Below are 22,923 nucleotides of genomic sequence, written 5' to 3'. Positions count from 1 at the left end.
CGCGCAGAGCGAACCTATGGTAAGAATATTGGATACCCACCGATGGAAGAAATGTCCATCTGGGTTCAATTCCAAGTGGGGAGAAAGACACTGGAAACATGGAGATTGCTAAGAAGTATGGCTTAATGGTGAACAGGACCACATGGGTTTGAAGTCCTGGGAAGCTGACCACATGGAGTAGAGAGTGAGATATATTTATACCCTCTCTTGGGCCTTGCAAGAAATGTATCCTATTGGTTGTCAGACTCCCAGGGGGCTATGCAGTCATAGCTGAGGTTGTCTGTGTCCCAGGCTTGGTTGAATCTTGCTAGGTGATGTAATCAAGGGGCTTTGGGCAATTCCTATTATGGTTTCATGGCTTTGTCCTGGTTTTGATCTTGAGTGAGGGCTATTCCTATCACCCTGGAGCTGAAGGTCTTTTGTCTTGTAGCTAGGCTGGCCTAGTCTTGCTGCGGCTGTTAAGAAAGGTGGGGGCTGCTTTCCAAGAGCGTGTTTCTCCTTTTCTCATCCAGGGAGGTATAATATTCTGCTTTTTAATATTTCCTAGAATATTTCATTCTTCTAGGAGTGGGTGCTAGCTATCTACACTCCTAATGAGATTAAAAGTAAGATTAGAGCAATGGTTTTCAACTTTGGTAACTTTTAAGATGTTTGAACTTCAACTCCCAGAATTCCCCAGCTTAACCTTGTTTGCAACAAATTCTGGGAGTTGAAGTCCACATGCCTTAAAGCTGCCAAGATTGAGAACGATTGGATTAATATACATTTATTAAGGTCTGGAAACCTCTTATGGTCTTTTTGCATTAAAAAAAATCAACGGCAACTTATGGTTTTGATGATTGACAGGCTAGAGCGTAGAAAGAAGAGAGCTATGATGTAACTTTAGAGAGAGGGGTTAAAATATAAGTGTACTTGTAAAAAGCATATCTGAAGGCAGTTTTTTTATCTTTAAAGCCTTTATATATATTTTTCTAGTGTCTTCTACTTTTTTTTCTTATTGCACTTTTAGCTTTTCCCTTTATTTTTCTCTCTTCCTCTTGTTTTCTTTTTCCCCCTCTTCTTCTTGTTTCTATTTTAGTTCGTCGTAGTTCTTATTATTGCTAATAATATGTGTGTGTTTTAAAAAGTCTTCAAAGTTCACCCAGGAAGCTGAACTGTCCACACCAGCATTTGGAAGATGGCAATGTGCAGAAGGGTTGCTTTAAGATCATCTATACTACCCTCTTCATATTCTGAACTTAGCTTTCATGAGGCCAAAAAAAAAAAAAAAAAAGAGGGGAGGAGGATTTTGCTTGAAGCATCAATTCTAGATAATTAAGTTTCCCTTCCTGAGAACGAGTGCTGAAGTTTTGTGTCATCAATTCAAGCATTAATACCACTTTACAGATAGTCCTTGACTTATAACAGTTCATTTAGTGACTATTCAAAGTTTTAACTGTACTGAAAAAACTTATAACCATTTTTCACACTTACAAAATTACAACATCCCTGTGATCACATGATCAAAATTAAGACGCTTGGTGACTGACTCATATTTATGACCGTTGCAATGTCATTGTGATCCCCTTTTGTGACCTTCAGACAAGCAAAGTCTATAGGGAAGCCAGATTCACTTAACAACCAGGTTGCTAATTTAACAACTGCAGTGATTCACTTAACAACTGTGGCAAGAAAGGTCGTAAAATGGGGCAAAATTCACTTAACTAATGTTTCGCACACCAACAGAAATGTGGGGGTCAGTTGTGGACATAAGTCGAGGACTACCTATATTTGGAATGTCTCAAGGAGTTTAAACCTTTAACTTCTGGGTCTTTTGAAAAGCAACTCATAGTGGCATTTAGTGTTATCTGTTCAAAGGCTTTTTTTCAGGACCTGTTTTCTTTTAAGAAAAGGCTATTTTTCTTAACAATAAAAAAACAGAGGGTTTCAAAACCCAGAGTCTCAACCTGTCTTCCAGGTTGAGGGCAGTGGTGGGATTCAAATTTTTTTACTACCGGTTCTGTGGCCGGTGGGTATGACATGTCTTGGTAGGCATGGCATGGTTTGGTGGGCGTGGCAGGGGAAGGTTACTGCAAAATCCCCATTTCCTCCCAATCAGCTGGGACTCTGAGAATAGATGGGGGCGGAGCCAATCAGAGGTGGTATTTACCGGAACTACTCAAAATTTCTGCTACCAGTTCTCCAGAACCTGCTGAATACCACCTCTGGCTGAGGGCTACCCTGCACTGTAAGGCTAGATAGACCTGTAGTTTTCATCGTATCAAAAATCAAAGTTTTTGTTTGCTGTCTTCTGGGAAATTCTTCAACTGCCCCAGTCTATCTTAAGGTCTAGCTGGCATTTCCTGGTGGCCTCTTTTTCACGAATTGATTAAGACCCATCCATGCTTGGTTCCCAATTCATGGCATATCCTCTTGACCAAGAATTAATCAGATCTACCTGTTTGGTTAGATATAGTTTGGCTACATGGCATTTCCTAATGTTCTCCTGTCTACATGCATTTGCATTGGCATCCTTCAGTCTCAAAAGACTACGGCATAGCAAGAGACAAAAGTACTATCCTTTGAATTATTAACAGACAAAAATATTACTGTCCCTGAAAGACAAGTGAGGAAGATCTGGAAGAAATGGGTTGATTATATGTTTTATATCTATTATAAAAGACTAGGTATTTGGATTTATACTGGATTTTGACGAGGATGGACTAAATTTGAATAGCTACTGTAATTCTTGGTATTGAAATTTTATAATGAGTTGTATTGTATTTTGAATAGAATAATTTTATGTAAGAAAGACCTGGGGGGAAAATTATATGGTTATAGAAGCTATAAGGGAGATATTCTTTGAATTGGATTGGATTTTTATGTTTTAGTTGGTTTTAAATACTTTAGGATTAATTTGTTTTATTGATTTACATATTTTGTTATTCTTAATTGTTAATTTTTTTTTTCTTGGACGATTTTGGTTGTGTTAGGAGGAAGTCAGAGCTAGAGAGGGAAAATTGGTATAATAGTTTTGGGGGAAAATCTTCTTAGCATATGTTTGTTCTATTTTTATCTATACCTTGTGCTTCATCCGGGAAGTCAGGGGGGAGGGGGGAGGGATTAATGAAGAGAGGGGGGTTGGGGAGGAAAGGGGGGGGGAAATTTTTTTTTTGTAAAACGTTTTGAATAAAAAAAAAAAAAAGACTACGGCATCGTGCTCTGAAAAGAGATCCTAAAACAGCATCTAGTGTGGCTAAAAAGGCCAATTTGAGAGTGGCAATCCCTTCCACATTGGGGACAGAATGTATCTTCCCCAGATTTCGCTGGTTCCGGGACTGCCTCTTTGCCTCAGCCTGCCGAACAAGTGTCTCTTCGAATTGGAGAAGACCACGCTGTGTCTTTAGCCTCCAAACTGAACGATCGGAGGTCAAGGTTTCCCAGTTGTTAATGTCCATTCCCAGGGCCTTTAGGTCCCTCTTGCAGATATCCTTATATCGCAGCTGTGGTCTCCCTCTGAAGCGCTTTCCCTACACTTATTCTCCATACAGGAGATCTTTCGGAATCCGACCATCAGCCATTCTCACGACATGCCCAAGGCAGCGTAGACGTCGCTGTTTCAGTAGTGTACACATGCTAGAAAAAATGCAGCATGTTCCAAGACTGCGCTATTTGGAACTTTGTGCTGCCAGGTGATGGCAAAAACACGTCGGAGACAATGCATATGAAAGGTGTTCAACTTTCTCTCCTGCCGTGCGTAAAGGGTCCAAGACCATCCAGGTGTTGTGTCTTGCCCGCCCTCACCGCAGCCGGGGCCTTCTTATCTGCTTCCGAACGCTGAGGAATGTCCTAGTATGCCTCCCGGCCCCAGCCCTGGCTCCATGCCCAGAAAGGCTGAGGAGGAGGAAGCCTCCCGGCCCCAGCCCTGGCTCCATGCCCAGGCAAACGGAGCAACTAGACCCCTCCCCCTCCCCCACAGCATGTGAGCCTGAGGGAGGTCAATTATCAACAGCTGCCGACTGGAGTGACCCTCACTTCAGAAGAATTGATAGGTGGCGGCATCAGAAGGAAGGGAGGGGCAGGCCTGGATAAGTGCTGAGTCATGGAGCCACACCCCATGGCCTATATAAAGGACCTGCTTTCTGGCATTCTCTGAGTCAGGCAAAATCGAACATATCTTGCTGAAGTCACTTTCTGGTCTCCTGCCTGCCTTGAGGACTTTGCTAGGACTTTGGCAGAGCTGCAGAGGCACGCATGATTCGGATTTCCCTGACCCGGCCGTCAGCGGAGGAGTGGGACACGACACCAGGTCACGGTTGTCCCAAAGGTCCTTTTTTCAAGAGGCAATTGGACTTTCTGGTTTTTCTTCTGAAGACGTCTCGCTTCTCATTCAAGAAGCTTCTTCAGCTCTGAGTTGGAGCTTCTTGGATAAGAAGCGAAATGTCTTCAAAGAAAAAGTCCTGTTGCCTCTTGTTAAAAGTTTAAAGAAGAGCTGCACTTAAGGACGAGCCTGTAATACGCTGCAGCTGCCATGAAAGCCAGTGTAGTCCTGCGGTCCTGCATTAACAGAGGGATAGTATCAAGATCCATCATCAGAATAGAGCTGGAAGGGGTCTTGGAAGTCTTCTAGTCCAGGGGTGTCCAACCATGGCAACTTTAAGACTTGTGGACTTCAACTCCCAGAATTCCTTAGCCAGCTTTGTTGGCTGAGGAATTCTGGGAGTTGAAGTCCACAAGTCTTAAAAGTTGCCAAGAACTTGCCAGGGTTTGGAGAACCCTGTTCTAGTCCAATCTCTGGACTCAAATAAGAGACCCTATACCCATGATGGCGAACCTGTGACACGCGTGCCCTATTGGTGGGCGGTAAGCTCAGCTCAAGTCTTACTTGACACAGCAAACTGGCAGTTTCTGGCCTCTGGAGGGCCTCCAGGGGGTGGGGAAGGCCATTTTTGCCCTCCCCAGACTCCTAGAAAGGCTCTGGAGGCTGGGGAGAGCGAAAAACAGGCCTACCATGCCATCGTGTGCCAGGAGCATGGGGAGCATGGGGTCACACATGCACGCGTGGGTGTAGGGCACATAGAATTATGGGTGTGGGTACAGGCACGCGCAACCCTCCCCCCGCTCCTGGCATGTGATGGCAAAAAGGTTAGCCATCACTGCCCTATACAATTGGAGACATGTGGCTGTCCAGTCCCTTCTCAAAAACTTCCAGCGTTGGAGAATTTACGACTTCTGGAGGCAAGCAGTTCCAAGGGTTAATTGTTCCGTCAGGAAGTTTCTCCTCAATTCCAGGTTGCTTCACTTCTTCATTAGTTTTCCATCCATCGTTTCTTGTCTGGCCTTCTGGTGCTTTGGAAAATAAGTTGACCGCCTCTTCTTTGTGGCAGCCCCTCAAATATTGGAAGACTGCTATCATGTCCCCCCTAGTCCTCCTTTTCTCACCAGACGTGATCACTATATTTATATTTATATAATAAATATATAATATATATATAAGTATATATATATAATATATAATATATATATAATATATATAAGTGATAATAATAGTAAAGTAATCTTACTTTAGGTGGTTATCACAAACCACTTTAGGCAGTTGTGTGTGGGGGTCTTTTTATTAAAAGCAGAATCTGGAGGCTTCCTGCTTTTCTTACATGCTGGTTTGATTTCCTTTCTTGCTCTTATTAACACCAGGCACAGCCTTCAATATCCCTAAATCATGCTTTACAAGGGGGGAGGATCGATCCTGCGGACTTCAAATGTACTACAATTCCCAGCATGCTCCGTTAAAGCCACTGAGCCACTGGCAGCAGAGAAATACAGATAATCCTCAACATACGGCCACAGAGGGAACTGGAATTTCTATCACTAAGTATTGCAGTTGTTAAGTGAATCATGGCTGATCTGATGAACTTTTTTGCAAGTGTAAATGGTGATCATGTGACTCTGGGAAGCTTACAGATGTTGTAAACACATGACGCCTAATTTTTGATCACATGACTGCAGGGATATTGTGATGGTTGTTAAGTGCAAGGGCAGTTTATATCCCACAGAAGTGGTTACATGCCAATTTTTTTTTTTTTAGCAAACTTATTTATTTAGGAATTTTATACAGCTGCCTTTTCGCTCAAAGCGATGCTTCAGATGGCTATTAAAGAAATGGATGTAAATGGAGGATTTACCTGTATCCGGAATGGAGTTTTAGATTTGCTATGGAGAAGGACGTGTTGATGGACACGGGAGGTCTACGTGTTTATCTTTTCATTTTGCAATTCTTTTTGCTTCGTGCTCGCATTAAAAACATGAGCAAGATCTAGTGAAAAAAAATCCAGCTGTGTGAGGCTAGCTCTGGAAGCGACACGCCATACTGGTTAAAACTCTATTCACACCTACCAGGAACACCCACTGATCTTTTGATTAACTTCTGATCTATTGATCTCTGTAACAGCTGGTTTTCCTGACACTCCCTCCTTCCAGTGGAAAGAAAAGGGTCACTTAAAGATCATCCAACCAGTCCCTTCTGGAGACAGGCAGAATGACTTCACCACCACAGGTAATCCTCAATTTATGACCAGAATTTGGGACCAGAATTTCAGAGTTACTAAGGGGGATTGCTAAGTGAGCTTTGGCCAAATTTACGATCTTTTCTATCATGGTTCTTAAGTGAATCACAGCAGTTGTTAAATGGAACATGCAGTCATTAAGCAAATCTGGCTTCCCCTATTGACTTTGCTTGTTGGAAGCTAGCCTGGAACATCGCAAATGGTGATCACATGACCCCCGCCCATGCTACAACTGTTCTAAATAGAGACCAGTGGCCAAGCACCCAAATAGCAATAGCACTTAAGCACTTAAGGCTTAATTATAGTGTAGGGTTAGAGGAACGATTTACAATCTCTACAACTTTAAATTGTGTCCCGGAATTCAAGTCCCGGAATTACGCAGCTTGTATAAGGGGGAAATCTTATAGAATAGAATAGAATAGAATTTTTATTGGCCAAGTGTGATTGGACACACAAGGAATTTGTCTTTGGTGCATATGCTTCTCAGCGTACATAAAAGAAAAGATATCTTCATCAAGATACAACACTTACAACACTTAATGATGGTCATAGGGTACAAATTTAACACTTAATGATGCAACACTTAATAATAGTCATAGGGTACAAATAAGCAATCAGGAAACAATCAATATCAATATAAATCGTAAGGATACAAGCAACAAAGTTACAGTCATACAGTCATAAGTGGAAGGAGATGGGTGATGGGAACGATGAGAAGATTAATAGTAGTGCAGATTTAGTAAATAGTTTGACAGTGTTGAGGGAATTATTTGTTTAGCAGAGTGATAGCCTTCGGGAAAAAACTGTTCTTGTGTCTAGTTGTTCTGGTGTGCAGTGCTCTATAGCGTCGTTTTGAGGGTAGGAGTTGAAACAGTTTATGTCCTGGATGCGAGGGATCTGCAAATATTTTCACGGCCCTCTTCTTAATTCGTGCAGTATACAGGTCCTCAATGGAAGGCAGGTTGGTAGCAATTATTTTTTCTGCAGTTCTAATTATCCTCTGAAGTCTGTGTCTTTCTTGTTGGGTTGCAGAACCGAACCAGACAGTTATAGAGGTGCAAATGACAGACTCAATAATTCCTCTGTAGAACTGGATCAGCAGCTCCTTGGGCAGTTTGAGTAATATATATTATATTATAGTAATCTTATCCAATTTTCTCCTGAACAAACTTTTTTTTTTTACATGAACAACTGGCTTCTAGTGCAAACCAGTTCAAAAGAAAAACAACCTAAAAATTGGGGAATTTGTAAAGAAAATGCCAAGATGTAGATTGCTGACGATGAATCCCTAAACTGCAAGAAAACTGGAAGAGAGACGTTTTTATAGCCTGCAGTGCAAGAAGGAGGAAGTGACTGAAAAATGTTTTCTACCTGTACTGTGGCAATATTTTATTAGGAGAATGAGCATGATTTTGTGCTCCCCAGCCCAATATAAACTAAGCACAAATCTGACTGCATCCGAAAAATGATAAACGAGTGCTGCAAAGTTGTAAAAACACACAATGTGCGGTGGGATTACTAAGAGAGTATATGGACAAAACAACACAATTTTTCGGAGACTGACTATTAAAAGCTGCTTCAAACGGGTGCATAAAATTTTGGTACTGTAGATTAAACTGGCACCAAGCTCGTTTGTCTATCCATCGCTTTGCATTTTAATCACCTCTGCAGTTTCTGAAAATTTTGCAGCGGAGTTTTGCTTTTGATGCAGTAAACATTAAAATTAGGGACATTGCCCATAGGCGCATACTCCCTCCATATACTGTATATGTGTGTGTGTGTGTGTGTGTGTCTGTGTGTGTGTTTTCGTAGGTTTTCACAGGTATAGGTATGTAGGTCTTGGCATATTCGGGTCTTTTCCCTTGTAAGGTTGAGAGTATCTTGGCGACGTTTCACTCGTCGAAATGTTTCGACGAGATACTCTCAATCTTACACAGGAAAAGACAGGAAAATGCCAAGACCTACGTGTGTGTGTGTGTGTGTGTGTGTTTTCTTGTATGTTTTTACGGGTATAGGTATGTAGGTCTTGGCATATTCGGGTCTTTTCCCATGGAAGGTTGAGAGTATCTTGGCGATGTTTTGACAAGGTCTCACTCATCATCTTCAGGCTGGTGCAGGACATTTCCAGGAAGCCCATTAGCACCGCAGGAGGTCACATTCCCAGGACTCAGAACATTTCCAGGAAGCCCATTAGCACTACAGGAGGTCACATTCCCAGGACTCAGGATGTTTCCACACAGCCCATTAAACAGGTCGTTACAATGCAAAAGACTAGGACCACACCCACACAGGATGCTACAAAACAGCCGACCAATCTGCAAACACCCACTCCATCTACCAATCAAGATGCAACCACACAGTCAATCAACCCGCTTACAGCAACACTCCCCACCTCCCCACCAGTATTTATAAAGAGACAGCAGCTCCGACCACGCTTTGCTCACACAAGTACAAAGCCGAAAGCACCAACCTGAAGATGATGATTGAGACATCGTCGAAACGTCGCCAAGATACTCTCAACTTTACACTGGAAAAGACCCAAATATGCCAAGACAGACAGAGAGACAGAGAGACAGACAAGACAGACACACACAGACACACACCAAACAATTTAATCTGGAGCACTTGGGAACTAAAGCTGGTTTATTGAGGGATGCGAGGCTGGTTTCAGTCATTCCATTAAACTGTAGCTTGTCCCAGGCATGGTTTTAATAAGCTAACAATCCTGGTTTTGCAAGCTGAGCTAAGACACAAAGAACAACTTACAAGACATAAGTGGCTGAGTTTACAATTACAGGTTTGCGACCACAATTGAGTCCAACCTTTCTGTTTCTAAGTGAGACATTTGTTAAGTGAGTTTTGGCCTACTTTCCTGGCCTCAGTTGTTATGTGAATCACTGCAGTTGTTAAGTGAATCTGGTTTCCCCATTGGTGTTGTTTGTCAGGAGGTCACAAAAGGGGATCACGTGACCTTGGGAAGCCTCAACGTCATAAATATGAGTCAGTTGTCAAGGGTCTGAATTGTGATCACGTGACCTTGGGGATGCTGCAACGGTTGTTAAGTGTGAAAAATGGTCATAAGTCACTTTTTTCAATGTTGTTGTAACTTCAGTCACTAAACCAACAGTTGTAAATTGAGGACTAGCGGTAGTAAGTCCTAAATTCTTAGGTTTAGTAGGTTTTCTTAGAAACAAGTGATCATGGGGATGCTGCAAAGTTCTAACTATGAAAAACAACTATGTCACATTTCGCTTTGATTGAGTGTCATGAAAATACAGTTTACATAATTCCAGTCTTTGTAGTAGTTGCTCCATGTTGGCAAATTTAAGATGTATGGCATTGAACGCTCAGAATTCCCCAGCCAGCATTTATGGACTACAATTCCCAGAATTCCCTAATCAGCATTTTGCTAGGGAATTCTGGGAGTTGAAGTCCACATATATCACAGCTGCCAAGATTTAGAAACATTGATGTAGACAGATCATGGTCTTTGGATAACTTTTCCAAGGCCCTCAAAGTGGAAAATAGGCCATATTCTACCAAATTCTATATTTCAAACTCTTAAATTTTCTAACTTTCAGTAATCTGTTAAATAAAGATAGATCTTTCTCTATTTGGTGATATTTCACTGTTCAGACAAAAATTACTATAATTCTCTGTTTTACTTTATGATAAATAAAGTTACTGCACAATTATTGTAAATCTTTTACTTTATGATTAATACTCTGAAGAATGTTGCTGTTCTTTAGATACTAATTGGATTTTAGCAAGGAACTACAATTTTCGAGACACTGTTCAGATCTTCGGGTTGTATTAATAAAAGTAGCTAATGAAATTTGAAAATACTTATCCAACAAATTTAATCCTAATTAATTCTATGATGCATGCACATTTTCTGTTTATTTGATTTGCTACCTCTTTTTTTTTCCCCTTGTCCATCTTTTAATCTTCCAAACGAGCATTTTTGTTTTAGCGGCTTGTATGTGGCTAACAAACCTGGATGTTTTGTCCACTTTTAAAAAGGGGCTTGTTTCAGTGTGTGAGATGAGAACCAACTTTGATAAAAGTTTTGTGAACTGGATCAAAAGCTTAGCCTTTTAATATTACTTGCCTTCCAAGCTAAATATAATATTTTAAATTTATTTATTTCATTTGCTTATTTGAAACATTTATGTACAAGGGAGTCCTCAACTTACGACCACGATTGAGCCCAAAACGTGAGCTAAACAGACATTCCTTTTTAAGTTCTTAAAGGGCCTCTGGTGGCTCAACAGACTAAGAAAGTCTGTTATTAACACAGCTGCTTGCAATTACTGCAAGTTCAAGTCCCACCAGGCCCAAGGTTGACTCAGCCTTCCATCCTTTATAAGGTAGGTAAAATGAGGACCCAGATTGTTGGGGGGCAATAAGTTGACTTTGTATATAATATACAAATGGATGAAGACTATTGCTTAACACATTGTAAGCCGCCCTGAGTCTTCGGAGAAGGGCAGGATATAAATGCAAATTTAAAAAAAAGTTCAATACCATGCTGCTAGCTCACACAGGATGGTGAGCAGAGGTGGTATTTTGAGTGAACCAGTAGCAGAGATTGTGGGTGCCCCCACCCCACTCCAGCATTATGCCGTCCTATTTAGGCACATTTTTGAGGCTGGGCAGATGCATGGAATGCGAGCGAGCGAGCAAAGCACTTGCATAGAAGGTGTGCGCGCGGCGAACCAGTGATAACAAAATGTGAAATCCACAGCTGATGGAGAAGCTTCATTGCTCTTGAACTGAGCAGCTGAAAGCTAATGAAGTTACTCCTCTGTTTTTAGCAGCCTTTCCGGATCCTTTCAGTCAAAACTTCCCTTCTTCCTTGAGAAATGATCTGTCAATGTTAAAAATGATGCAATGTTGTCTTAATTCGGAGCCCGCCCAAATAGTATTTGCATTGAAAAGAGAACTTAAAACGCACAACCAAACAGTGCTTAATATCTCTCCAGCCCTTAGGAGAAACTATCAAATTACCTTTTGGGCTTTTCAAGCCTGGAATGTACGATGCTTAATGGTATCATGCGGTTATACTTTAACTGTATTGGGCAGTTGTGAAAGCAGAGTTTGTGGACTAAGATGGTTGTACTTAACCCTCCTTCTCATGCCAAACTCAATCCCAACACGTTATGGCTTAATTGATTCATTTGTTGGTTCGCAGCATGCAATTTATTATAGGCATCAACCAATTCAAGAACCACAGACATATAATGTAATAAAAAACAGAGCAGAGCAGAACAAAACAACTGAAAAGAACAGACCAGACCAGAGCAGACCAAGCAGAACAGAGCAAACAGAACAGAGCAAACAGAACAGAGTGAACAGAACAGAACAGCTCGTTTGATGTAGTGATTAAAGTGCCAACCTCAAGACAGGGAGACACGGAGTTCTAGTCCCTCCTTAGCCACTACCCAGTTAGGTGACAATGGGCCAATTCCAGGAAATGGTGAGTTCTAGTCCTGCCTGAGCCATGGAAGCCAACTGGATGACTTTGAGCCAATCACCAGGAGACTGTGAGTTCTAGTTCCGCCTTAGGCATGAAAAACTGGTTCGGTGGTCTTTGAGCCAGTCCTTCTTTCTCACCCCAACCCTCCTCACAGGGTTGTTGTAGGGAAAATAGGAGAAGGAAAGCGTAGCAGATATATTTGCTGCATTGAATTGCAACAAAATAATAAAAGTGCAAAAAAACTCAAATTAAGTATGAAGCAATGTTTGAGTCAAATCTAACCATTATAGAACTAACGTGCTCAAGGAATGGCATATTTTATCTAGAGTAAAATAGAACTCAGTCTAATTCATAAACATAAAAAAATCCCATTGATTAGAAAGTAACAATTGTAAAACTCAAAAGAAACCCAAAAATATGATTGATGGCAGTGGTGAAATCCGATTTTTTTTTCTACTGGTTTTGGTGGGTGTGGCTTGGTGGGCGTGGGGAAGGATAATGCAAAATCCCCATTCCCTCCCCACTCCTGGGGGAAGGATACTACAAAATCCCCATTCCCACCCCACTCTGAGGCCAGCCAGAGGTAGCGTTTGCCGGTTCTCCGAACTACTCAAAATTTCTGCTACCGGTTCTCCAGAACCTGTCAGAACCTGCTGGATTTCACCCCTGGTTTGGAGACCCCAATCTTACCCATTGGTGAAGTGGGTAACAATGGTTGCTCAAGTAACTGTATCTGAATGATTTTGAGCAATGGAAAAAAAATCTCTTTTTGAATTACAGGTAATCCTTGACTTATAACCACAACTGGGACCAGACTTTGTTCAGTAAGTTGTAGCTGATTTGTCAGAGTGCGCACAGTGTGAATATGTAAGACAACTCCGGAGCAAATACAGTAAACAGAAGTCTGTATTTTAAATAGTGGTTTTATCTACAAAGAATATATACATACGTATACTTTAGTCAGACCTCAAACAAACAGCAATCAGCAATTACAGCACGGAAGCACATGTGGAGAGAGAGATACACCCCAACAGGGCCTCTTCTTATTAAAATCTCTTAAAGTGATATCAGCCCCAAAACCTTGCTGACTCATTCCCGGTATTACATCATTGTAGCAGCTGGTCAGCTCATAAATCATTACCCTGACAAGATTTTATGATGCTTTCTTTTACCACAGTTGTTAAGTGAATCACTGTAGTTGGGTAGTGAATAACCTGGTCGTTAAACGAATCCTGCTTCCTCCAGTGACTTTGCTTGTTGGAAAGTGGCTGGGAAGGTCACAAATGGTGATCACTTGACACCACAACTCTCACAAACACAATGCCAACTGCCAGTTTCTTTGACACTTGACCGTAGGGATGATGCAATGGTTGTAAACGCGAGGACTTGTTGTAAGTCGCTTTTTTCAGTGCCACGGTAACTTCAAATGATCACTAAACAAATGGCTGTAAATCGAGGATTATCCGCATTGCAATTCTTCTGGAGAAAACAGGGGTCTCAGAAATATTTTCATGCGTCTTAGGAAAAAAACCTTGAGGGCCTTTTAAGAGTTTAAAAAATGGGACAGAGAATAAAATGAATAGAGACGCATCAAGCCTTAAAGCTAACTTCTTTTTCACAGCTTTAGCCAGTTCATTAGCTAGATGGAAGTGTTGCTAGTCTGAAAGATATTTTTAAAAACATTTTGGGCCTGGTTGTTAATTCTGTAGCTTGGTTTGTCAGATATCTGAGCTCCTGAGACAAAGAGAATCAATTATCCATCCAAGGGGAAAGGAAAAAAAATTAACGATTGCTGAATATTGAAAATAACACTGGAAAATTCAATGAAAACTGCTCCAGAAATCTGCAGAAAATTAAATCCTATTCCAATAGGAATGGTAGAATTTAAAGCTGTATAGGTAATCCTCTTTTTAAGCAAGATGGGTAGGGACCATTAAAGTTATGACTGACCTGAAAAATGGGACTTGTGCTCCAGATTCGAGGTTGTTTTTTTAAAAATTTTCTTTGTTTATTTTTATTTGTATCCCAGTTTATTATTTTTACAAATAACTCAAGGCAGTGAATATATCCCATACCTTCCTCTTGCTACTTTTATCACAACAACAAGCTGGTGAGGTAGGTTGGGCTGAGAAGGAGAGACTGGTGGCTTGCAAGCCTAAGGCAGGACCAGAACTCATGGCCTCCTGCTTTCTAGCCTGATTATTTAACCACTAGGCCAGACAGCTGGGGCCCTCCATGGTCACATGATCAGGCACAGGTGCCGAGCAATGTGGTTTCATTTATGCCTATTTTGCAGCATCCCATAGTCCGCTAAACCAGAGGTCCCCGACCTTTCAGACCTCAGGGACCACTAAATTCATAATTTGAAATACCACGGACCACTAATATGATCTGCCTAATGACCGGCTGGGTGGGCGTGGCCACCTCGATGTTAGTCACGGTGAGGGGCGCCTCGCCAACCTCTACTCGTCCCTCCCCTCTCCTCCCAGCCGCTCCTCACCTGCCCACCCGGGCTCCTTAGGGCCCCAACAGGAAGCAGTTGTTGGAGCTAAGCAGCCACCACGAGAAAGAGTTGGCAAAACAGCTCAGTTCAATTTGGATCTGGCCGAGAAGGAAGCTCAGCAGAAGCACCTCATTGAGGACTAGGAGCATAGGCTTTCCAAGCGGAGGGAAGACCTGCGGGAGTGCAAGGCCAGATAATGGTGCCTGGAGGCTCAGTGGGCTGAGATGGTCAGCCAGGCCATGATGCAGTCCCACTGGAACAAGGCCCACCGGCTCTTCGCCACCAGCGTCACTTTCCCTCCAGCCTTTGCCCAAAGCCCCACACCAGGAGACTAAAACGGACCCCAAGTCGGAATTTCTGCCCCCCTCCGACCCACACAAAAAGACCCCGATGGGGGAGATTCTTTGCAGCAAGACAAATGTTCATTGCACATATCTATCCCAGGGGCCGTAGTTTGAGGACCCCTGATTTAGTCCAATATAAAAAATGCAAATAATTTTTCTGTGGACCACCAAAATTTTCTCATGGACCACCAGTTGGTGACCACTGCACTAAACACATTTTTTGACAGTGTTGTTGAAAATTATCACTTAAATCTGGTTTTCAGCAAACTTACGGCCATTGTCCACTTAATGACCATGGCGTTTGCATGATAACCACCATATTCACTCAACAACTGCCAACAAAACATAAAATCAGATTGGTCGCACAGCCAACTAGTTTTATAACTACCACGTCATACGGCTTACTCTGGGCAGATTCCATTACAATCATATGTCATGAATTATCTTTAATGTAACTTAAAATTTTACTTCCTGGATTGCACTAAGCTAGCTTTTATGTAAAAATTAGGATCTATGACCAATGGTGGGTTTCAAATTTTTTTACTACAGGTTCTGTAGGTGTGGCTTGATGAATGTGGCCTGGTGGGTGTGGCAGGGGAAAGATACTGTAAAATCTCCATTCCCACCCCACTCCAAGGGAAGGATACTGCAAAATCCCCATTTCCTCCCGATCAGCTGGGACTCGGGAGGCGGAGAATAGAAGGGGGCGGGGCCAGTCAGAATTTTTACTACCGGTTCTCCGAACTACTCAAAATTCCCGCTACCGATTCTCCAGAACTGATCAGAACCTGCTGAAACCCACCTCTGCCTATGACCTAGCGGTGTGAATCCCAGGTTAAGACGGAAAATAAATATACAAATCCATTCCAATCCAGCAGAGAATCTGAATTTCCCACTGAACTGATCCCTTAGCTAGAATTAATTGTTATTTTTTATTTTATGTAATGCAAGCATATACAATAAATCACATACATGTGTTATGGGTGCAATAAAAAAAGGAAAAAGTAAACATTTTCAATTTGATCTTAGAGATTGCAAAAGACGCACTTGGGAGAAGAAGCGGGGAGGGGGTGTGGGAGTGGGGGGTTGGGGGTATGGGAGAGAGAAGCAATATATTTCTGCAAAACTGAATTGACATAATAGAAGTAGGACACAGCAGAGGCAGAGAAAAGGTGACTCAGTCCTGCTGGTGTAAACCTGAACAGGTCACTCACTATATAATCGTATAATTCCTCATTTTGCAAAAAGTGCAAGTCAAAAGAAACGTTTTTTTTTTGATCTGAGATGTTTTCCAAGATCTTAAGAGTAGGTTTTTCATTTCTTTGTTCCAGACTGTGCCTATATAACCGTGATGGCGAACCTATGGTATGCGTGCCAGAGGTGGCACACAGAAACCTCTCTGTGGGCACGCACAGCGTTGCCAGCTGGTCTTTGCGGGTGCCCGAGTGCCAGAAAATGCCCTGAAAAACGGCCCAAAATACGAGCAAAAAACAGTTTTTCTGAGCGTTTTTTGGGCCAAAAACAACCCAAAAAACAGCCTGAAAACGGCCTGAAATATGCCCAAAAAACAGGCATGCGCACGCTGGCCAGCTTGAGTTTGGGTTTCTGGCACTGCAGCGCACACAGATGGACGCACGCTCCTGTTTGGGCACTTGATGCCGAAAACGTTTGCCATCGCTGCAATATACAAATGTTTTAACCATTTCAAATGGCCAAAAATGTCCCATAAAAGCAGCCTCAAAGCAGAAAAACAACAACTACTACCTGCCAACATATACAGAAATAGCAAGCGAACACAATGAAGGAATAGACGGAAGAATTCAAAATGAAGCAAGCAAAACCACACAACCCAGTTCAAACCACACAATGGTTTAAAACCCAATCCAATTTAAAACTGGAGTAGCCCGAAACCTATAGAAACAAAGCAACCCTCAATTTAAAAACACTAGCTGTCCTAGCACTGCTAACGTACTATAACATTTGCTAGACCAATTCTTGAATACAGCTCGACTGTTTGGAACCCATACCACATTTCAGACATCAATACAATTGAACGGGTCCAGAAATGTTTTACAAGAAGAGTTCTCAACTCCTCTGAATACAACAAAATACCTTATGCCACCAGACTTGAAATCCTGGGTTTAGAAAATTTAGAACTACGCCGCCTTCGGCATGACCTGAGTTTAACTCATAGAATCATCTATTGCAATGTCCTTCCTGTCGAAGATTACTTCAGCTTCAATTGCAACAATACACGAGCACACAACAGATTTAAGCTTAATGTTAACCGCTCCAATCTTGATTGCAGAAAATATGGCTTCAGTAACAGTGTTGTTAATGCTTGGAATAAATTACCTGACTCTGTGGTCTCTTCCCAAAATCCCCAAAGCTTCAATCAAAAATTATCTACCATTGACCTCACCCCATTCCTAAGAGGTCTGTAAGGGGCGTGCATAAGAGCACAAGCGTGCCTACCGTTCCTGTCCTATTGTTTCTTTTCATTATACCCAATTAATATAGTCATTACATACTCATATATATGCTTATATATTGTACAATTATTTCATGCTTATGCTTATATACACTGTGTGACAAAATAAATAAATAAATGTTCCCTAGCTGGATCATGAAATATCTGCCAAGAAAAACAACCAAGCTCAGTCAGTAGCCACAGTCTTCCTCCTCCTCCTCCTCCTCCTCCTCCTCCTCCTCCTCCTCCTCCTCCTCCTCTTTCCATTCTCTTTCTCCTACACTCCATACACCCCACTCCCTTTTACCACTACAGGTATTACCTACTTGGGTAATAAAATGTCTGCAACCCCCAAACTATTAAGCTTAATCTGTCTACTGTTGACCTCCCCCAATTCCTAAGAGATCTGTAAGGGGCGTGCATAAGAGCACCTGCATGCCTACCATCCCTGTCCTAATATTCCTTTTTTTACTTACTCTTTTCATGTATTTAAATTATGTTTATACTTTTACCTGTTATATATGATTGACAAATTAAATAAATAAGAAATAAATGAAATAACCAAGCTCAGAGGGCACCAAGAACCCAATCTTCTCTTCCACATCTTCCTCCTCCTTCTCCTCCTCTTCTTCTCTACTCCACATCCCCCACTCCATTTTAGCCCTGAAGATATCGCCTACTTGCGTAATAAAATGTCTGCAAACAAAACAACCAAGCTCAGAGAGCACCTCCCAGTTCAACCCTGTCCTTCAGAGATTCTCTCCTATTAGTTGTGAAAATTGTATAAAAGGAATTAATTAGCAGAACAGCTTGCCTTCAGAAGGTGTGAGTGCTTCATCACTGGAGGTTTTTAAGCACAGACTGGACAGCCACCTGTCTGAAATGGTATGAGGTCTCCTGCTTAAGCAGGGGGTAGGACTAGAAGACCTCCAAGGTCCCTTCCAGCTCCATTTTGACTTCAGTATGTGGGATGCATTTATAGAAAACAACAACAACACAACAATGGCAAGACACTTATATACAGCTCCCAAAAAAATCCTAGCATGGATACTTTCATAAAGTCATTTGACTATGAGCTGGTCTTTAAGGGAACATAATAGGGTTTCTGTTTGATCCAAGATTATAAGCAGGAAGCAGTGTTGCTATACAGATATCTCTCGACTTCTGACCACAATTGAACCAAACATTTCTGTTGCTAAGCAAAACAGTGACGAATGAATTTCCCCCCCCCCCCATTTTACAACCTCTCTTGCCACAGTTGTTACTACAGCGGTTAAGTTAGCAACACGGTTTTTAAATGCTTCTGGCTTCCCCATTGACTTTGCTCGTCAAGAGAGTCGCAAATGGGGATCACATGATCTTGGGACTGCAATCGTCGTAAGTATGAGTCAGTTGCCAAGCATCGGAATTTTGATCACATGATAATGGGGATGTTGCAACAATTGTGGGTTAGCAACGGATATTTTGGGGTCACTTGTGTTCGCAAATTGAGGACTACTTGTACTTCCAAGTTCCAATAATGGTCAATATTTGCTAAGATAAATAATTTTTTTTTTGTTTACATTTATACCCCGCCCTTCTCCGAAGACTCAGGGCGGCTTACAGTGTATAAGGCAATAGTCTCATTCTATTTGTATATTTACAAAGTCAACTTATTGCCCCCCCAACAATCTGGGTCCTCATTTTACCTACCTTATAAAGGATGGAAGGCTGAGTCAACCTTGGGCCGGGCTTGAACCTGCAGTAATTGCAGGCTACTGTGTTCTAATAACAGGTTTCTTAACAGCCTGAGCTATCACTTGTCTCCATCATTTGATGGAGGAAAGAAGGACTAGGGGCAACATGAGATTACTCTTCCAATATTTGAGGGGTTGCCCCAAAGAAGAGGGGTTCCACTTCTTCTCCAAAGCACATGAAGCCAGGACAAGTAACAGATGGAAATTAATCAAGGTGAGGAGCAACCTGAAAATAAAGAGAAACTTCTTGACAGTGAGAACAATTAATCAGTGGAACTATTTCCCACCTGAAGATCCAACACTGGAGGTTTTTAAGCCCTTTGTCCGAAATGATGTAAGGTTTCCTACTTGAACAGGTGGTTGGAGTAGATGACCTCCAAGGTCCCTTCCCAATTCTTATTATCCTACGTTCTTTGATATTTAGAGATACACTGACTCTGAATTTTGGAGGTTTTGCTAGGCTACTATGGTTGAAAGCCACCCACAAACCAAGGAACATTAGCTTTTCATACCATCTCACAAATAGCTATCAGATAATGATATGCTTTCTTCGGGTTATTTTACCTGTTAGGTTTTGAAGCACTGGTTGGTTTTCGCAAAACTTCTGTGGCAGAGCAGGAAGGGAGACGTTCACTAAGGAATCACAATGTAGAACCAGCTGGGTGAAAGAAAACATGGAGGAAGAAGTTAGTAAAAGGACCGAAGAGGCAATTTAGTACAACTCTACATTTAGATTTAGATTTATTGGATTTTTATACCGCCCTTCTCCCGAAGGACTCAGGGCGGTTCACAGCCAAAATAAAACAACAATTATATACACAATAAAACAATAGTTAAAAAACTTATTAGATATAAGGCCAAAATTAAAACCATTTAAAACCGTAAAAACCCCATAAAATTTATATCAAATATTAAAAACTATTAAAATTTCTATGCCAGTCCTGCGCAAATAAAAAGATAAGTCTTCAACTCACGGCGGAAGGTCCGAAGGTCAGGCAGTTGACGAAGCCCTGGGGGAAGTTCATTCCAGAGGTTGGGAGCCCCCACAGAGAAGGCCCTTCCCCTGGGGGCCGCCAGCCGACATTGCTTGGCGGACGGCACCCTGAGGAGTCCCTCTCTGTGCGAGCGCACGGGTCGGTGGGAGGCATTCGGTAGCAGTAGGCGGTCCCTTAAGTACCCCGGCCCTAAGCCATGGAGCGCTTTAAAGGTAGAAACCAAGACCTTGAAGTGCACCCGAAAGACCACAGGTAGCCAGTGCAGCCTGCGCAGGAGTGGTGTTACATGGGAGCCACGAGCGGCTCCCTCTATCACCCGCGCAGCTGCATTCTGAACCAACTGGAGCCTCCGGGTGCTCTTCAAGGGGAGCCCCATGTAGAGAGCATTGCAGTAATCCAAGCGAGAGGTAACAAGAGCATGAGTGACCGTGCATAGGGCCTCCCGGTCAAGGAAGGGGCGCAACTGGCGAATCAGGCGAACCTGCTAAAAAGCTCTTTCTAACAGAAGATTTTAAATTACAGATTATTTTAAAACACACACACACACACACCATATCTGAGAACTCATTTGCTACACTTGCTGTATAAGTGGTCCTCGACTTACAACCGCAACTGAGCCCAAAATTTATGTTGCTAAGTGAGCCATTTGTTAAGTGAGGTTTGCCCCATTTTGCGATCTGCCTTGTCACAGTTGTTAAGTGAATCATTGCAGTTATTTTATTTTATTCATTTTATTAGATTTATATTTCTGCCTATTTGCCCATGGCGAATAAAAAGGCGGCTTACAGAATACAAAACAACATTTAAAAAACAGTAAAACTCATATAAAAATCAAATAAATTAATGTAATAAAATCACCCCTGACCCCCACTTCCCGCCCCAGTGACAGCCGATCACACGAGCCATTGAATGGGCTCCATCCCGTTCTAGGTTCCCCAGGCCCACTGGCAGAACCAGGTCTTCAGCACCTTCTGGAAGGGAATTAGGGTGGGGGCCATTCTAATCTCTGGGGGAATGATGTTCCAGAGAGAGGGAGCCACCACAGAGAAGGCCCTTCTTCTGGGTCCCACCAGGTATATCTCCCAAGGGGATGGGACTCGCAGCATTCCTTGCCTCCCCATTCTAATGTGTCGGGTAGATGTAACCGGCAAGAGACCGTCCCTCAGATAACCTGGTCCCAAGCCATGAAGGGCTTTAAAGGTGACAACTAGCGCTTTGAATTGCACCTAGAATTGTTAGTAATACAGTTGTTAAGTGAATCTGGAAGGGAGTTGGATTTTCTCTCTCCTATATGCAAGCGACTTGCCCCATTGTGATCCATCAGCAGCCTGGGGAGCTGTTGGCGGAATCGGACTGCGATGAGCCTGTTCCTAATGCCCGCATGAGGCGAGCTGCCAGAAGGCAGGAGCAGCTCAAGCAGAGAGGTCACCTCAGGAGTAGGGCCAAGAGATAACTGGCCCCTCCCATAAGGTTTAAAAGGAGACCAGCACCAGTGTCTCAGTTTGCCGGAATGCAACGTTGGAGCTGCGTTCTTGCCTTGTTCTCTGCTCTGGAAGTTTATCAGTAAAGACCTTGGCAGCTATCCAAAATTGAACCAGGTTTGAGATAACCAAAGACTGTTTTGTTTGTGAAGCCTTTGTTTCGTTTTGAGTTACCCGGCGCTGGGAATGAATTAATTGCCAGCTGTTCGAATAAAGTTTATTTTATTAAGGACTGCGTTTGTTGCTACCTACTCGAGTCGGGGTCACAACAATCAGTGAACAAACCCCATTCCCTTGTAGCACTGATAATGTTATTCAGCTGGGTCATGAAACGTCTGCAAGAAAACAGCCAAGCTCAGAGGGCAACAAGGACTTCACAGTTCAACCCTGATCTACAAATATTTTCTTCTATCTATTTGAAAATATACATTTGATTGAATGTTTGAGATAAGGCTAGGGTAACTTTCCCTGTGCTACGTGGAAATTCAGAAACTGGCAGAAATTATTAAGAGAGCTAACTCCCATCGCCAGGCTGGTCCACATGTTGAATAGAATAAAACAGAATTCTTTATTGGCCAAGTGTGATTGGACACAGCAGGAATTTGTCTTTGGTGCATACGCTCTCAGTGTACATAAAGGAAAAGATATGCTCATCAAGAATTATAAGATACAACACTTAATGATAGTCATAGGGTACAAAGAGTACAAATACAAAGAAGAGATACTTCCCTACTTTCTAGCTTTACTGAAAAGTAATCCTTACATATTGTTGTGCCTCGCCCGCCCCCCTCTCTGCAGCCGGGCCCCTCTCATCTCCTGTTATCTCAGCCAGGGACTGATAGTGCAGACGAATGGCCTGGCATGCCTCCAGCCCCCAGTCCTGGCACAATGCCCGGACAGACCGAGCAAGATGAATGGCCTGGCATGCCTCCTGCCCCCAGTCCTGGCACCATGCCTGGACAAATCGAGCAAATAAACCCCACCCCCACAGCATGTGAGCATGAGGAGCATGAAGCCAGTCACGAGCTGGAATTGCCGGCAGCTAGAGGGTGGACAGATCCCCGCTTCCGGAGAATGGAGAGGCGACGTCAGCAAAAGGAAGGGAGGGGCAGGCCTGGATAAGTGCTGAGTCATGGAGCCACACCCCATGGCCTATATAAAAGATCTGCTTTCTGGCATTCTTTGAGTCAGGCAAAGTCTAATCTGGATTGCTGAAGTCACACCTTGGACTCCTGCCTGCCCTGAGAACTCTGACAGAACTTTGGCAAAGCTGCAGAGGCTTTGTGGCCACGCTTGATACAGACTTCCCCGACCCGGCCGTCAGGGGAGGAGTGGGACACGACACATATACTGTTACGTGAACTGTTGGGCTA

At 42.7% G+C, this 22,923-nt stretch overlaps 1 protein-coding gene across 2 annotated transcripts in view; it reads right to left on the bottom strand.

Moving 5' to 3' along the window:
- The window catches only part of CRHR2 (corticotropin releasing hormone receptor 2), a 168,102-nt gene that overhangs the window by 133,691 nt on the left and 11,488 nt on the right, over positions 1-22,923 (bottom strand). For both annotated transcript variants that reach the window (XM_058182355.1, XM_058182354.1), the window contains exon 2: positions 19,639-19,732. In XM_058182355.1, coding sequence (XP_058038338.1) covers positions 19,639-19,732 — 94 coding nt within the window. The remainder of the gene's footprint in view (positions 1-19,638; positions 19,733-22,923) is intronic.

The sequence above is a fragment of the Ahaetulla prasina genome, chromosome 4, assembly GCF_028640845.1.
Source record: "Ahaetulla prasina isolate Xishuangbanna chromosome 4, ASM2864084v1, whole genome shotgun sequence".
NCBI classification, from domain to species: domain Eukaryota; kingdom Metazoa; phylum Chordata; class Lepidosauria; order Squamata; family Colubridae; genus Ahaetulla; species Ahaetulla prasina.
Note: the sequence above shows the minus strand (reverse complement) of the source record. Positions and strands in the feature narration are given on the sequence as shown.